At 51.0% G+C, this 16,659-nt stretch overlaps 1 protein-coding gene and 1 long non-coding RNA gene across 3 annotated transcripts in view; one reads left to right on the forward strand and one right to left on the reverse strand.

Annotated features, from left to right (window-relative positions):
* Positions 1-1,347: 1,347 nt before the first annotated feature.
* LOC120098958 (uncharacterized) lies at positions 1,348-11,290 on the reverse strand. 2 transcript variants are annotated; one of them, XR_005497776.2, is made up of 5 exons: positions 11,179-11,273; positions 9,829-10,020; positions 9,394-9,473; positions 2,388-3,605; positions 1,348-1,600 (listed from the first exon to the last, which is right to left on the reverse strand). It is a non-coding gene; the product is annotated as an uncharacterized LOC120098958 (long non-coding RNA). The 2 variants fall into 2 exon arrangements; XR_005497774.2 differs by lacking the exons at positions 1,348-1,600; positions 2,388-3,605 and adding an exon at positions 6,898-7,669 and having other exon boundaries at positions 11,179-11,290.
* Positions 2,871-16,659, forward strand: part of Col18a1 (collagen type XVIII alpha 1 chain) — a 108,467-nt gene continuing 94,678 nt past the window's right edge. Inside the window, exons 1-2 of the mRNA NM_053489.2 lie at positions 2,871-2,970; positions 3,049-3,119. Of these exons, the coding sequence (NP_445941.2) occupies positions 2,960-2,970; positions 3,049-3,119 (82 nt within the window). The 5' untranslated portion in view covers positions 2,871-2,959. The remainder of the gene's footprint in view (positions 2,971-3,048; positions 3,120-16,659) is intronic.

The following is a 16,659-nucleotide window of genomic DNA, read 5'->3' on the forward strand; positions in this document are numbered from 1 at the left end:
AAAGGAGGCATTCTTCCTCCCAAGTTGATTTAAAAATCAGCTTGTCATAGCAACAGGAGGTTGTCTCACACGGAGCTCATATCGGCCCCCATGGTGTCTCTCTAGATATAAGAGGAGAAACAGAGTCTGCAGTTGATCCCATGGTGATAGGACAGCCAGGTACCATGCTGAAGACTGATTTCTGTCTCTGTGAGCCCCCCCTCCCCGTTTGCATGCACTCGCATATATACGTGTGAGCGCATGTGCGTGCGCGCGTGTGTGTGTGTGTGTGTGTGTGTGTGTGTGTGTGTGTGTGTGTGTGTGTGTGTATGTATGTTTTCCTCTTTGCCCCTCAGTTGTAGAGAATGAACTAGGGCTGGAGATGAACCCTGCCCTCCCCAGCACATCCTGTATTTTAATGGAAGAAGAGAAAGGGCATAGAGTATAGCATTAACTGAGATTTTCCTAAATGCACATCTGTATTCTCAGGGGCTTCCCAGCTTCTATAGTGATCAGGTCTTAATTGCATATACCAAGGGAACAAAACCCTTCCAGGGAAAAACTGTGAATATTATGGGACTAATGAAGATGCTGTTATGTTCCCCTGGGGTAGGACAGACATGGTGGGAAAGACAAGACGTGTAGAACGCGCCTTTTTAACAGCAGAGGTTGCATCCGGGCATCACGTTCACAGCAGAGAGCTCCGGTTGGTTTCCATTGTCAATAGCTTTGTTTGTCACTAGGGCCCTTTGAAGAATAATCTTCCCTGTGTCTGGGAAAGACAGGCTTGGTTGTCTCCTGCTGGTCCCCATTCACCATCACCAAATTCTTCCAAAAAGGACTCCCCTCTGCTGGAGGTTAAATCAGAAGAAGGCAGGCCGCAGACTCTGAAGCCCATAGATGGCTGGAGTGGCTCCCCCAACCTTGCTCCAGGATTCCTCCCACGAACTACAGACAGCCCTGGGGGCTACATCCTGCCACCTGCAGAGGCCTGCATTTTTGGACACATAGTTGAGCTCCAATCCGCTAATTGAAGATTGAAGAATTAGGCCTGCTCTGGTGGGAGTAGACCTGGAAGGCAGGCAGCAGACACAAGAGCCCCTCCTTCCCCTCCCCCTGCATCTACCTCAGACTCCCCACCTGCTCATGGCTTCCAGGAAGACAGACGTGAATACAAAGAGAGAAAGGATTACTGAGATCCAGGACATGCTCCTACATGTATGTGTGCACGAATGCATGTTGCCTGACACACATGCACATGCTATGTGTAACTATAGAGACACACACACGGACTTGCACAAAAGACCTGCAGGTCACAGACAGTGTACTGACCTATCCTCCCCTCTGAAACAATTTTGAAAAAGAGTTCAGGGCAATTGATCATTTCTATTCTTTGAGAAAATGTGGACCACCATCCTCTTGATTGCCTTCTTCCTCTCTGTGCCCTTTTCACCTGGACGGGGACTCTAAGTTTGAAGGCAGATGAAGTGGGGATGTAGGCCAGGTGGATGAGCGAGACTGGGCAGGCCCCTGGGTCTGGGGCAGGATCCGGTCTTTGAAGCCTGGAGAGGAGTCAGATGATGTGAGCAGACGAGAATCCCAAGCAGGCCTCGGGCTGCAGCTGTGGAGCAGTGGGCAGAGGAGGGCAGAGCCAGCCTAGGTCAGGAGGTGATATGGGGAAGGAGAGGCAGGGAGACTGGAGAGGGGTCTGGGAGGCTTAGGTGGGACTCTGGGGTAGAGCTAGGGGGTGGTGTGGAAGGGCTTGATCTCTGGTCTGCAGGCAATGTGTGTGTCACATCAGATGGTACAGACTCAGGGTGGAGGTATGAGAGGGGCTGGGGAGCCAGGCTAACCCTGTGGCTATTTCTTTGTGGTCCAGGAACTGAGGCAGGCCAAGAAGGACAGTGGGGATGGGCAAGGATGAGGGCCAGGGTGTTTGGGAGAATGACACTAGGTCAGTGCGAATGGCTTTCTGGAATCTAGATTTGCTGTCCGATGGGTGTCACTGTCTCTGATTTTGTTAAAGTCCAGGCCAGGAAGGCCATGTTGCCCAGTTCCTGGAGGAAGGAGCCCAAAGGTAGGTCAGGTAGTAGGGATTAGGAATGCTGAACTGGTAGGAGAGAAAAGGATCGTGTGTGTGTGTGTGTGTGTGTGTGTGTGTGTGTGTGTGTCTGTCTGTCTGTCTGTCTGTCGACTTGAAAGTGCCTTCTTATCTCTGAGCATCCCAATTGTGGGGGTGGAGGTAGGGGCAGGGGTCACCCTTGGGAGTACACATAACCCATGTACACCTGCAGGCAGGTGCTGGGTGAGGTGCCCATGGGTATGCACCATGGTAACGGTTTTAGAGAGCCAGCCCTGGACTAGGAGGCAGTGGAGATACTGAGACTGGCAGGGCCCTCTTAACATACCCAGCGATCTAGAGTGCAGGGGACTTAAGAAGTAACCACTGTCACTTTGCAGTGTCCACTGGCAGTAGATATCTTCTTTCTTTAAATCGCTGGCCTTCCCGTCGTCCACCTCACGGACTGAACACAAGTCCTCTAGTGGGTATAAATTAATGAATGCAGGACATCCTTGCACCTTGCCCTGGGTTTGAACCTAGATCTCACATGTTGCCTCTGGTAGCTTGGTGAGGCAGCCTGGTATGAAGGAACAACACGCGCGTTGGAGACATTGAGGAGAGGAAGAGACTGCCATTAGGAGTTCTAGAAGCCGCGATAGATGCCAGCCCTTGTCCAACCTGCTTGTCCTCAGGTTCTGATCCTAGATCCTATCAGATCGCTCACCAGGTCCTCTCTGGCTCAGCTCTGCGCCTAGAGCCCAGGGCCCCGCCCATTGATCTGTCTCCTCCCCGTCCCGCCCCTGCTCGCCCCTGCCCGCCCCTGCCCTAGCCGGCAGCAGCGGTCGGGAGCGCTGTGGGCAAGCGGCTCACGGAGGAGCTGGGTGCAGCATCCGGGCGCAGACGGCCTGGCCTGGGGAGATGGCGCCCAGGTTTGCAGGCTCAGGGGTAAAGGGTGTGAGGGAGTGATGGTCGTCTGAGGCCCGCTAACCTGTGACTGTCGTCCGCAGGTGGCACCTCCTGGACATGCTCACCAGTTTGGTCTTGCTGCTGGTGGCACGCGTCTCCTGGGCAGAGCCAGGTAAGCCTGGATAGAAGTATAACTTGGTGCCCCAGAGTTTGCCAGACTTACGTGCCTTTTACGCGTCTCTGGCTTGTCCCAGCAACAGCTACCTCTTAGCCTGTGCGGTCAGCTGGGAGGCAGTAGCGGCCTGGCCCTGCCCACGCGCAGGTGGCGGGCGGTGGCTGGATTGCTCAGTGGGTTGTGCGGTGGTGGCATTTTCAGCGCTGTGCTGCTTATGATAGCCATTCATTCTCTAGACTTTGAGCGTCCTGGGTTCCGGGGTGCGAGCTGTCCGTGTTTGGAGTCCCTTGCGGGGTGGCCAGACTTAAGCAGCTCTGCGGAGAAGTTTGTGCGCTCCGCTGGTTAGGCGAGCGGAGACACACACCGGTGTCCCACCTCACCAGGGTCGCCCTCCCTGGCCTCATTCTCGGCAACGCTTGAGTGAGTGGCCGCCGCTGGTCCCTCCAGGTCCTCGGGAGGGACTGTGGGCGGAGTTTGTCACGGCTGAGAAAGAACCGAGAAAGATCGTTAAGTGCATGGCGTCATCTTTGAGTTTCCAACCTGTTGAGGCAAAACTGCGCGTGTTTGCCCGAGGCCGGACTCCGGTGGCCGGCTAGTCTTTGTGTGCTGCTGCAGCTTAAGGCCCCTGTCCCCCGCGCCTGCAGTGGTGTCGGGTTGCGCGCGGTCCCCTTTGATGCTGATGAGCGCCAAGCAGCAGTCAAACCGGCAACAATGCTCCTAAGCCCATGGAATCGTCGCCTTCTATGCTGCCCGGTAAGGACCACAGCATGGGCGCGCTGAGAGCTTGCTTTGCCACCAGCTCTGCAATTCGGCAGCTAACCAGCAACTGGCTGCTCTCCTGCTCAAAATATCCACAAAGCCCCTGAGTTGGGGGCTGGTGCCATGCCAGACTGCCAGGGTAGAAACCCCCGCGCTTTATCACAAAGGCGCCTGCTGGTGACCTCCCCCAAGAACCAAGTCGGTACTCGGCAGTGTCACCTGCGGTGGTCCCAGGCCTCTTGCGCACTGCATCACAAAGGATAAAAAAAATAGAGGCAAGGAATCACTCAGGGCAGGAAAAGTAACTTGGTCTATTGTCATTTCGGACTAAACATCAGTTCGTGCTCTTTTTAAACCGCGGATCTGAAAAGCACCTGTTGGCTGGGTAGCAGATAATTCTTCATTTACTTGTGTTAACTACGGGGGTGGGGTAGAGTGGGGTGGGGGTAGGGTAACACCGCCTTGCAACTGCCAGAAGTGGGTCTTGGCCAGGCCGTTCTTACTGACCTACCACATGGCACTTGGAGCTATTAATCAAATGAGGGACTGGCAGGGGCTGCAGACAGGGATTTGCAAGCCTGGGGCCTCTTCTGTAACCACTGATGACAAAGGAAAGATGCTAGAGAGACCAACACACACACACACACCCCAGCCTCCAGCGGGACTGATTTCAAGTATAGAAAGGTGATGATCTTAATTTTAGCCAAACCTGTGTGTGTCTGTAAGCGATGTAAGGATAACCTTGGGAAGGTGATGTGTCTCTGCTTGCTGTGGCTACTGTCGGGGTTGTTAGCCTGTACCCTTAGGGACTGGGAGGTCCCTCTAGAGAGGTCCAAGGAATGTGATTCTTCTGTGTCCTGGAGGGTGAGCCAAAAGCTGCTCGGCGGGGGGCTTGTGTTGCTTACATCAGCTCCTCCCCCAACATGGCCAGGGCTTCTCTTAGCGGTGGGGCTGAGTCCTCCAGGATAACTGGTGGGGGGTGGGGAAGAAGAGCTAATATGCCTGAAATCCTGACTGACAGGTTGTGATTTGTTTGGGTCCTGTAGAAACCGTCCTCAGCTGCCTGGAGGCTACATCTCCAAGTAGAGGTCTCTGTGCTGAGCAAAGCCCTTTCCTGCTTTGGGGCTGGTCCTGTGTTGCCGCAATTCTGGGATTCATTTGCATACTCTGAAACAGCAGGCTGTACCTTCACTCTGAACCTGCCTTGGGGGAGCTGTCACGCCACCTATGACTCCTAGGATATGAAAGGTCCCCATTTATCTGCAGTTTCTCCTCTTGTGGACTGGCATATGCCACGTGATCATGGACTTTTAAGAGGGGTCTGTGAGGAAAGAGGCCATGCCAAGGAGGCACCTATGGGATGCTCAGGGCCACCCTGGAACTGTCTTCACATCCTCTTGTTCCCGTCTCTTCTCGTGCTCCCCACAGACTCCCTGTGCTTTGTGTCTGACTCCTGGCATCACTAGGACTCCCCACTGTGTGCTTTAGCGCCCAGCAGTGCCCCTGAGCTGCATTCCCTCAGTAGGTCTTACAGGGATGGGGCACACAGGCACTTGGTAATGTTAGACTTTAAGTTAGTGGGAAAGGGCTCCCAGTCTTGGCTCGCCCACTGGGGAGTCCTCAGGATTCAAATGCAAAGACCTTGAAGATAGTTTTGAATTTCAGTAAAACTTGTTTTTCAGGGTACTCCTGTTTTCCTTTAAAGGAAGGGGGGACGAAGAGAGGGGAAGCCCTCTTCCTGAGGAAACCTAGAAGGAGTAAGCTGACCTCCCCGGGGTGCAGGTAGATACTGCAGCTAATCAGGCCAGAGTGATGCCTCCACTCACCCCTGTTCCACTTTGAAAATGTGCTGTGCAGACGTGAATATTCATGCACATGTGTTCTCAGGCCACGAGTGCCCGTGAATGTGATCTTCATACCCAAATGGACTTAGAGATATGCATACATGTTCCCACAGTGCAAACCACACGTGCCCTCACGAACATAAAGTCATTCACATTTGTGTTCCCCAAATGCCCATGTGCCTTCAAACATAAATGTGTGCACACTCCCACAGTTACAAATGCATTCCATGCATGCACACATGTGTGTATTGTGTCGGTGCATACATACATACATACATACATACATACATACATACAAACATGGAAGTACACGGGGTATGCCAGGACAGTTGCCCATACATACATACATGCACACACGCACACACACACACACACACACAGACACACACACACACACTCACATGTGTTCTTTGATCGTGTAATCTCCTGAGTTCTGTCTCCATCTGTGGTATTAGAAAAGTTGAGTTCACTGGGAGGCCCAAGGGGTCCTATGTGGGTTTCCAGACTCCAGATTTCATGGCACATGGGCCACTACTCCATGAACATCTCTCAGGACTCAGAACTTCATCAGAGGCTCTCTGTTAGGGGTTACCTGTCCGAGAAGAAACAGTTCAGTGGTCCCTGTCTCAAGGGTGAGCCTGGTAACCTGTAATGTATCGATGCTTTCTGGCTGCCACCAGATAGACAGACTGCATCCCAAGATTGGATGCTGGAGAGGGAGGGAGAGGGAGAGGGAGAAAGAGAGAGAGAGAGAGAGAGAGAGAGAGAGAGAGAGAGAGAGAGAGAGGCAGAGGCAGAGACAGACAGACAGAGACAAACTGCATAAGGCCTAGTAGAAAGTCCTGAGATTGGATGCTGGAGAGAGAGAGAGAGAAAGAGAGACAGAGAGAGACAGAGAGACAGACTGCATAAGGCCCAGTAGAAAGTCCCAAGATTGGATGCTGAAGAGAGAGAGACAGAGACAGAGAGACAGAGATAGACAGAGACAGAAAGAGAGACAGAGACAGACAGACAGAGACAGAGAGATAGATAGAGACAGACTGCATAGTGCCTAGTAGAAATTCCCAAGATTGAATGCTGCAGAGAGGATGGGAAGTGGTGGGTGCGGGGGTGGGGGGCAGAGAGACAGACAGAGAGAGTGTTATGTATATGAAACACTAGGAAACTAAAAATATAATTGGTATGTTTATGAGGTTTAGAAACTTGGTACATTTTGAATCACAAGTGGTGGTGAGATCGTAAACAATCTGGGGTCATCTCTCACATATCCCATGAGCTGAACAGCTCTCTTCCTCTGGTCAGGCCTCTGCTTCTCTAGATCTAGCTCCCATCCTAAAGTTTTGGGGCCCAGGACCCAGCTTTTGCCAGGCCCAGATTCCTCCCTTGGAGCCATCTTGGAAGGCTCCCCAACACTGCAGTGAGGTCATGTGGCCTGTGCTGACCTGAGGCATCAGGGGATGGGGCAGGGCAAGCCTTGTGCACTGTCCTGTGTGTCCAGAAGCTATAGTGGGTGTCTACTGGCTTTGAAGCTGGATCCCCCATCTCTAATAGGGGAGTCAAGTTGGAGAACCCTTGGTAAAGCTGTTTACACTTTTCTGTGTCTTTTTCTCTGATTCAGTTTTGTTTTTGTTTTTTGTTTTTTTTTTTAATGACATTCAATGTACCTGCAACTCACACTGTGTCCCTCCTGAGATAAACAGCCCCTTCTGGGCAGGGACCCCCTGTGTTTTGGTCTGCAGGGCAGGGACACTCGGCATCAGGACATGACAGGTCCTCAGTTATCCCCAGTTTCCAGAAGATCAGGATGTTCTGGAGGTACATGTAAGAAGTGCTGGGTTTACCAGCACTGGCCATGAGTGAGGGTTAACTCCAGGGTGTCCCACAGAAAAGATGTCAGACAGACAAAGGTCTCAGAGATGCTGCAGGACGATGACATGGGGCTACCTGCAGAGAGGGATAAGTGATGGGTTATGGGTAAAGCCTAGGATTAAACAGTAATAATAATTATTATTAAAATAAATTAATATTAGTAATAGGTGCTGCTGCTCCTCCTCCTGCTACTATTACTACTGGTAGTTTGTTTTTCAAGACAGGATTTCTCTGTGTAATAGTCGGGGCTGTCCTGGAATTTGTTTCGTAGGCCAGGCTGATCTTGAACTCACAGAGATCTGCCTGCCTCTGTCTCTCAAGCAAGTTCTGGGAATAAAGGTGTGTGCTACTACACTTGGCTAAGGTTTAAATTCTACAGACAGCATCACATTGTCTGTCTACTCCTATCTATCTATCTCCATCCATCCGTCCATCCATCCATCCATCCATCCATCCATCCACCCATCCATCTATTCACCTACCCATCCATCTGTCCATCCCATCTATCCGTCCATCCATCCATCCATCCATCCATCCAACCATCCATCCATCTATCCACCTATCCATCCGTCTGTCTGTCTGTCTGTCCATCCGTCCATCCATCCAACCATCCATCCATCCAACCATCCATCCATCCAACCATCTATCCACCTGTCCATCCATCTGTCCATCCTTCCATCCACCCACCCACCCATCCATTTATCCTTTCAATCCATCCATCCACACATCCATTTATCATTCCCATCCATCCATCCATCCATTCATTTATCCTTTCCATCCATCCACCCACCATCTACTCATTCATTTTCGTTTAGAATCACTCAGCGTTTTATTTTATTTTGATTTGCTTTGTTTCTGAGTACCTTCATAATCAGCAGCAACCAGGCCTCCTGTTTCAAAGCTGAGCTTAGATGTCTTTGAAACAGTATCAAATTTCTCTTGCAGGGATCTGCATCTTTCAAAAAGCTGGCCAGCACAAGCTGTTCACTGAATTCACTGAACGAGAGCAGTGATTTGAACTGTTAAGAAAGCTGAACTGGAGAGAGCCCAGAGCAAGAACTTCTTTAGTGTAGTAGTAGTTAACCTTCCACCCAGGCTTTCCTGGGAGCTTAGAGGGCTGGGAAGAGCAGTAGTGGGTTTAGCTGTGGGAGAGGCCATGCTGTGTGAATCCCTGTGCTCCATGAACCCCTCCAGACCTGAATCTAGATGTCCCATGCCTCTAGGACAAAGATAGACATTCCCATGTATCAACTGGAGACCCATCTTCTGGGAAGATGTTCCTGAAGTGGAAGAGGGTTTTAGTGCGAGCACAGATGGCAACGGTATAGCGAGATATGATTGCTCAGGTAAATGTTGGTCTGGTAGGTAGATGTTGGTCTGGTGTAGCTGGCCATCTCCAGCTCTTAGATGGCTGTGCTGTTTACCTCTGGTGGGAGTGGGTTTGGGGGTGGGTGGATGGTGTTTGCCCTCCTACTAAGAGCATGGGTGACCATGGGGACAGAAGCCGAATGTGGGGGGAGCAGTCTCCCAGGGCCTTTGGTAGCCAAAGGTCTGGCTCATTCAGTTGGCCCCATGTAGGTTGGAGCCATGGGAGTAGGGTCAGCTGACACAGTCCTGCCTTCTCCCACAGTCCCTCATTGTGGGTAAGTCTTCATGGGAGCAGCACCTGGGACTCCCACAGTGGCTACTGAGGTCAGCCAGCAGAGTAGCCAGCATTAGTGGGTACCTTTGACGGGCATCCCCCTTGGCTCTGGCTGGTCCTCACCTGGAGGTGTTTACAAAGAGGCTGTCCTAGTTACCTTGGGGCGAATGTCACTCCTCCACAGTTCCACTCGGTCACCTATCTTCTCTCTTCTTGTTTGTGTTTCGGGTGCCTGCTCTGAGAGAAGGAAGGAAGGTAGACAGCGAGTATTTCCAGATGCCAGTAGTCTGGGGGCTGAGGAGAGAGAGAGTGTCGATGGGGAGCAGGGCTTTCTCTTATCTCTGGAGGCAGAGTGCCCGGGGCCTGGGTTCTGTCCAGCTCCAAGTTCTCACGGTCCTTATCTTGGGTGCTTCCAGTCAGGGTTGGGGCTGGGTGCGGGGGCTGTGTCTGGGCCTTCAGGAGAGGTAGGGCCCCTCCAGATGTGCAGAGCCCATCAGGTCATGCCAGAGCAGCTAGCTACTGTCACTTCAAAAAAACCTTACTAATCTGATCAAACATCTCTGTGTCGCACTGCAGAGGGTCGCTACATTACCTGTCGTACCTCTGTCTTCCTTTCTTGGGGTATTTCTTTCCTTGTAGTAACTTTACTTGCCACACTGGTGTGCTGGCCCGCTCAGCCCGTCATACATAACATTTTCCTTCATTTGTATGATTTCTAGTGGCAGACACAGTTTAAGGGTGGGCTTAGCTCAGGGAGGTCCTCCTGGGCCGGTTTGCTCATTACCTGCAGGCAAAGGACTGTGTGAGGCCAGGTGCCTTCTCTGAGAAGCATTGGGTAAGGCCAGATGCCTGCACAGGGGGAGGGCTCTGTGGGGCTGGGCACTGTGTAAGAGAGACCTATGCTGTGTATTGCTTGCTTTCTGCTCTTATAGTAAGCAATTGTAGAGTCACCAGATCCTGGGGATTTTATCTGGCAGGCGGCCTGGCCATCAGCTTTGCCCTCATAGGTGGAGGCTGATGTGGCGGCTGAGAGCCCAGGATTTAGGTTCAAAAGCTGGCCCTGTTCCCAGTGCTGTGTGACGTTTGGCGGCTTCCTGATCCTTTGAATGGGGCTGATGATGGTTCGCCTGCCACGAGGCAATATAGAATCTGGCCCAGCCTAAAGCGAGCATAGCTGTGGCTCAGTTTCTCCCCGACCTGAGAGTCCTGGGCTGGGTTCAGAGGACCCATAATGCCCTATGGGGGATCCGTCCCAGCTGCCAGGCAGAACCCTGGAAAGACTGTCATTAACAGGAGTAGAAGGTCTGTTTCTGGAACTCTTTTTTTTTTTTTAAAGATTTATTTATTTATTATATATAAGTACACTGTAGCTGTCTTCAGATACACCAGAAGAGGGAATCGGATCTCTTTACAGATGGTTGTGAGCCACCATGTGGTTGTTGGGAATTGAACTCATGACCTCTGAAAGAGCAGTCGGGTGCTCTTAACCGCTGAGCCATCTCTCCAGCCCTGTTTCTGGAACTCTTAGCGTTGTGAGTTGGACCTGCTACTGTGACATATGTTAGGGAACATGGCTGCTTCTGCCTCTCAGAGTTCTTCCTAGACTCCCTGAGGAGCATGGGGTCACATTAATTTATCATGGGCTCTCAGAGAGATTTCAGGGCCACCTGCCCGCTTCAAGTTAACAGGTCTCTTTATAGGACTGACATAATTTAAGAATCCATGGGGTCATCAGAAGACTCCTGAAGGCTGGCATCTCCTTTTAGCGGAGGTTTTCTAGCCAGGGCTAAAGCCCTGGACTTAGGCCCTGTTTAGGGAGTGAACAAGAGAACCCCCTCCCCCCAATTCTCTTTTCATTGTCACCTCAGCCTTTCACCTAGAAAACAGAGCCACTTTCAATTAATCCTCTTGAGATGCAAGCCCAGTTCCTCACTAACCCTACCTGTAGCCACAGCCTCTGTTGTCCACACTGTTCCTTTCTCTCCTCACGGTGAGGTGGTCCTGGGTCCTCCCTGGTCACCTTCTTGTTTATAGAAACCTCCATGCCGATGACTGAGGGTGTAGGTTACTAGGATATTCCCAATGAGCACAGGGTTCTAGAGTCAACAGGGAGGCCCAGGACAGGGTCCTGTGAACAGTGAGGTCGTCTAAACTGGGAGAATTTAGAGCTGAGAGCTCAGGGCTCTACCTCCTATGCGTCTTCAAGAACTATTACTGTTCTCTGAGCCACTAGCCCTTGGAGGAGGAGGAGGAGGAGGAGGAGCAAGAGCAGGAGGAGGAAGAGGGAGGGAAGGGGAGGGGGAGGGGGAGGAGGAGGAGAAATATTTTGAGCCTGATGTCCTATGAGCCCAGGTGTCTTATCTCTGTTTCTCATTCTGGCTTCTAATACCCCTCCCCCCCTTTTGTTTCTTCTTTTTCTACTGTGCAGTAGACCCACATCTTGCTGCTGGTCTCCTAGGGCACCTGTTCTGGACAGTCAACAATTAGTAATGACCTCTGGTTCATTCCTGGTCCTTAGATAACAGCCCTATCTCCTGGACACCCCCCTCCCGCACCGCAACCAGGATCTGACTATTTTCTTGATGACATGATTCTTTACTCCCAAGGAAAGCAGCCCAGTGGAGTGCCATGGGAGGTTTGTAACCAGGGAGACCACCCATCCTCCTCCTCCTCCTCCTCCTCCTCTCTTTCCTGTCATTGTTGTTTGTGGGAAAGGGGAAATGCAGATTCTTTAGAAAGGCCAGGCTTGAACCCTGGTGCCTGCCTAGACCTGGCCCCTTGTGGACAGCTCCTCTTTTAGTGAATAGCCCTAGGGACTAAGGTCAGCCAGCTGGCCGTGGTTCTATGCCAGACTAGGAAACACAGCTAGTCTACAGCTAGGACAGACGGCAGACTCTAAGGATGGGCGGCCCCTGCATGCATGCCCTTGTCTGGCGTGTATATTAGACTGAATAGTGAGTGTCTCAGAAAGATGTCTGCATCTTCATTGGTGGACTGTGAAGGTTCAAAGGTACCTGTGGTTAGATTGGGGATTTTGAAGTAGAGAGATGATTAGACCTCTGGATGGCTGACATGATGCCAGGGTCCTTACCAGGGGTCATGTGCAGGACAGTCAGTCAGATATGAGGATGGAGGTATGATTTTGAGCATGTGCACCTGAGGGTGGATATTTAAGGATAGAATATAATGTGGAGGATGTTATGCTGTTGGCCTTGAACACGGAAGCAGCCATTAAGTGATACACGTACCTCTAAACACCTTCTGGGAAGTTGGGGTGGTCTACCCTAGGTTCATCGGCTCACTGAAGGGGAGGAAGTAGCAATTCGGAGGAATAAGGTGCCTGCTGCGGTGTGAGAACCTCTGAATCAATTAAGGTCCGATCTTTTCCCTAGCAGGATGCCACAGTGTCTCTAAGGCCCACTGGTCAGAATGCTGTCTGATTCTTTTTTTTTTTTTTTTTTTAAATTATTTATTCATTTTATGTATATAAGTACACTGTAGCTGTCTTTGTTCACACCAGAAGAGGGCATCAGATCTCATTACAGATGGTTGTGAGCCACCATGTGGTTGCTGGGATTTGAACTCAGGACCTCTGGAAGAGCAGTCAGTGCTCTAACCACTGAGCCATCTCTCCAGCCCGCTGTCTGATTCTTTTAGCACAGTTGGGACCACTCGAGGCTAAAGGTTCCCCACGACACGCTAAAGATGAGCCCCTGACCCCAAGGACACTTCCTCCATTTGCTATTGGCAGGTTTCCCCAATACGGCCAGTGTCAGCAGCCTCTAGAGCCTCTCTACACCAGAGTCTGGCTTAGGGTCAATTGTCTAAAGCAGGAGAGTGGAGGGCAGCTGTTCTTAAGCAGCAACTACCATTCAGGAAGTTGGCTGCCAGGGTTGGCGGGAGCTGCTGGGGAGAATGTCCATGAATGCTGTCATTGCTGTCCCTGAGATACAGTAGGAGTTCTGTTGCGGTAAAAATAAAAAACAGGGTGGAACCGGTTCCCGCATGTACCCTGGCGGTCATGCTCTCTTGCTAGTTCTGGCTCTGATGGATCATTGGAACTAGGGCTAATTTATCTCTGGGGCTCTGCATATCAGGATCACAGCCTAGGGGCTTTGCAGAGTGGGTTCAGTTTATCCCAGATCAGACAGACCACTGCCCCGGACATTGCTACATAGTATACATTGAAACATAGTATAAAAGCTAGCTCCTTTCTACTCTGCCTATCAGCCGCATCTTCAGCCCCAGGAGAGCAGCTCCTGTCAGTCCCAAGGGATAGGACAGTGGGGCTCGAAATAGTTTCCTAAAGTAAAGCAGTTGGCTGTGTGCCCAGCAGGCTGTCAGTACTCATCGGGCTTGTCTGTGGACCAGAGGCTGCCGGTCTCTGGTTGTTCTGAAAACTGCCCAAGCCTCAGCTGTCCTGAGTCATTCCTATATCCTCGGCTATCCAGAATGGATCCGACAAACCTTTAGTCAGTCCATGGCAGAAACATGGTGGCAAATACGGATCTAGGAACTGGACCAAACCACACCCACCACCCAGCAAGTGGACTTCTAGAATTTTTAAATGACATCTTTAATTTGTACCAGTCCAAACCAGCCATGTTGGGCTCTTTGCTTGTACCTGGGGATTGGGACCTTTCCTGAGAGCACACACAGGTAGGGAAAGCCTCTGAGGGAGCCTTTGGCTAGGTGTTGAGCCCGACTTCTAGTCCTGTTCATGTTCAGGGAAGAAGCAGAGGGCCTCGCTTGTATCATGAGAAGGGAGCTTGCTTATATCACGAGGAGGCTCCACCCAGGGCTTATCAGGGCACAGTGCTTACACCTCTGGACTTCATCTGTCATGAAAGCTGATAGGCTCCCCCTTTTATCTCTTGGGGTCTGCAGTGATGAGTCAGCCATATCAACCTTGACTGGCAAATCAGCCAGCCCTGCCTGGCCACTCTCCTGAAGCCCACTAGCTGGCCAGAGGACTAACACACATACAAACTTTGACCAAACCCCTGTGGAATAGGAATACCAATTGTGCCCAGGGAAATGGTAAAAGGCTTGAGGTTATGGCCCGAGGAGAATGCCTCAGATTCAGGAATTGGGGGTGAGGATGCAGAACAGTGTATGTTGGATCTGACCTCAGCATCTTACCCACCCACCCCCAGCATCCCCATCCCTTCCTTTTCTGCCTCCAAATAAACCTCCTTTCCCCACCAGCTTCCCAGGATTCCTCCTCTCTAGTGTTCCCAGCATCCCTCATTCATTCCTTTGCCCACCCCTCCATCATCCGCATTCTTTCTCAAGCCCCCCAATACCCCCATCCCTCTTCTCCCGGGCCCCCAGCAGTTAGCTTCTCATCTTTTCAAGTCAATCTGTATCTCAGCAGGTGTCAAATTCAAGCTAAATTAGTTTCTGGATTTCAATTCTTGAGCAACAGTTAATAGTTGAACTGTGACGCCACAGCCAGTCCCTCCCCACATTGTGGTCCACTTGTCTCAAAGCCCCTTCGCAAGGCTCCATTTCCTCCTCTTGAATTTCATTATCCCCGCTGCCGGCATTCTTCCTTTCTGAGATAAGACAAAAGATACAGTTCTTTCTTGGGCTTTATCTGTTTTCAGGCGTCCTATCTGACCTTTGCCCTCTGGTTCTAGTGAAGGGTTTTTAAAAGTTTCCTTTCCTGTCTTGCGGGCTGATCACTGTTTAGGGAAATGTGTACCTGGGGGGAATTGCCTTGTGCAGGACACTGCTCCCTTGGAGTGGTTCTGTGGACCATCGCTCTCCAAGTCAGCGCTACTTAGCCTGAAGCAGGGAGTTAACTATCTTCCCACCTTGGACACAGCTTATCTCTGTCGCACTTGGGCTGTGTCCTCATTCGCTCTGGTCTGGACCAAACTGTCACCAGCTGGCATCATCTGGTTCACTTTTTTCTCTCCTCTTGGTGAGTTTTTGCAGTCTGGGTTCCCCATCCCATGCCAGACTCATTTCGGCTACTTGTATTTTCAAGACAGGGTCTCTCTGTAGCCCTGGCTGTCTTGGAACTCACTCTCTAGTCCAGGCTGGCCTTGAACGTGGAGATCTGCCTGCCGCTGCCTCCCAAGTACTGGAAGTAAAAGGCGTGTGACCCCGTACCCAGTCCATCAGGTGGTCTTGAGTTTCCTCTTTGGAACTGACCTCTAGCAACGATCCCACAGGGCTCCTGTCTGCCTGCCACAGTTTGCGCCTCAGCTCTCTTTTAGGGTTCCCAGTCTTTGTGTAACACAGCCTGTACCCACTTCTGCTTCCTCCCACACTTAAGGGAGACCTTTAAACATGCCCGACATCTTGAGCTGAACACACACACACACAGTGCGTGTCATCACGCAGACTGAATATTAATCTGATCTCAGTCAGCAGGGCTGTGGTTTGGCCTGATTTTTCTGTGTTAGGTAGAACCAGGCCACTTCCCTGAGGCATGCTGTCCCAGAGCTCTCTCCCAAACCTGTTCACTGTGACCCTTCCTTAGCACGACCCCCCTTCCCTCTTCTCCAAGCCTTTTCCTGTAAGTCTTGGTGACCTCCATGTGGTGGATGAGTCCTGTCCCTGAACCAGTGACATCCAGTTGTGTCATTGTCTGCACTTGCCCACACAGGCCAAGAACCTCAAATGACGTGGACTTTCACATGAATAATTGTATCATTATCAAACAAAGCCTGCAGCTACATACTAAAGGAGTGGAAGAAATACCGGTGATGGGACACTGCCCACTAGCTCTGGACTTGCTGGGGACATTTCTACATGTCACCTTTTTTTTTTATGAAAAGGGAAATAAAAGATGCAGGACTGTCTGCAGTTATGGGACTCGTGTGTACCTGGCCATTTGGAGACCCTTTGTCTCAGTCTTTCCTGGCATTGGATATGACCACAAGAATTAGCGACCATGCATTCCCCACAGGGCTCTGTCTTTTGCAAACAAAATGTGAACTTTAGGATGGTGAATGCTTGTCTGAACAATTCCCCTTCTCTACTGTCACAGGGCCCCCCTGGAAGGTGGAGGCTCCATGTGCTACCTAGAGTCCCAAGCCAGAGAATTCAGTTCCCATGAGACATTCATATGCATACTTGATTTAAGTAGTTTTATTATTTTTTTTTCCCTTGGTTTGTTTCTTCAAGACAGGGTTTCTCTTTGTAGCCCTGGCTGTTCTGGAACTCTGTAGAACACGCTGATCTTTAACTCACAGAGATCTGTTTGGCTCTGCCTCCTGAGTGTTGGGATTAAAGATGTGCACCCAGCAATTGTTAATATTTTAAAAGATGTACTTTTGATCAAAATACTTAACAGAAGCTCATGTCTCACCCATGCATAAGCTTGAGTGGGTCTGCTGTTGTCCAGCCATCTTCCGGGTCCCCTGCAGAGCTGCAAGCTTTGCCAAGGAGAAGGCACCTTTGTACATAC

Source organism: Rattus norvegicus, chromosome 20 (genome assembly GCF_036323735.1).
Source record: "Rattus norvegicus strain BN/NHsdMcwi chromosome 20, GRCr8, whole genome shotgun sequence".
Classification (NCBI taxonomy): domain Eukaryota; kingdom Metazoa; phylum Chordata; class Mammalia; order Rodentia; family Muridae; genus Rattus; species Rattus norvegicus.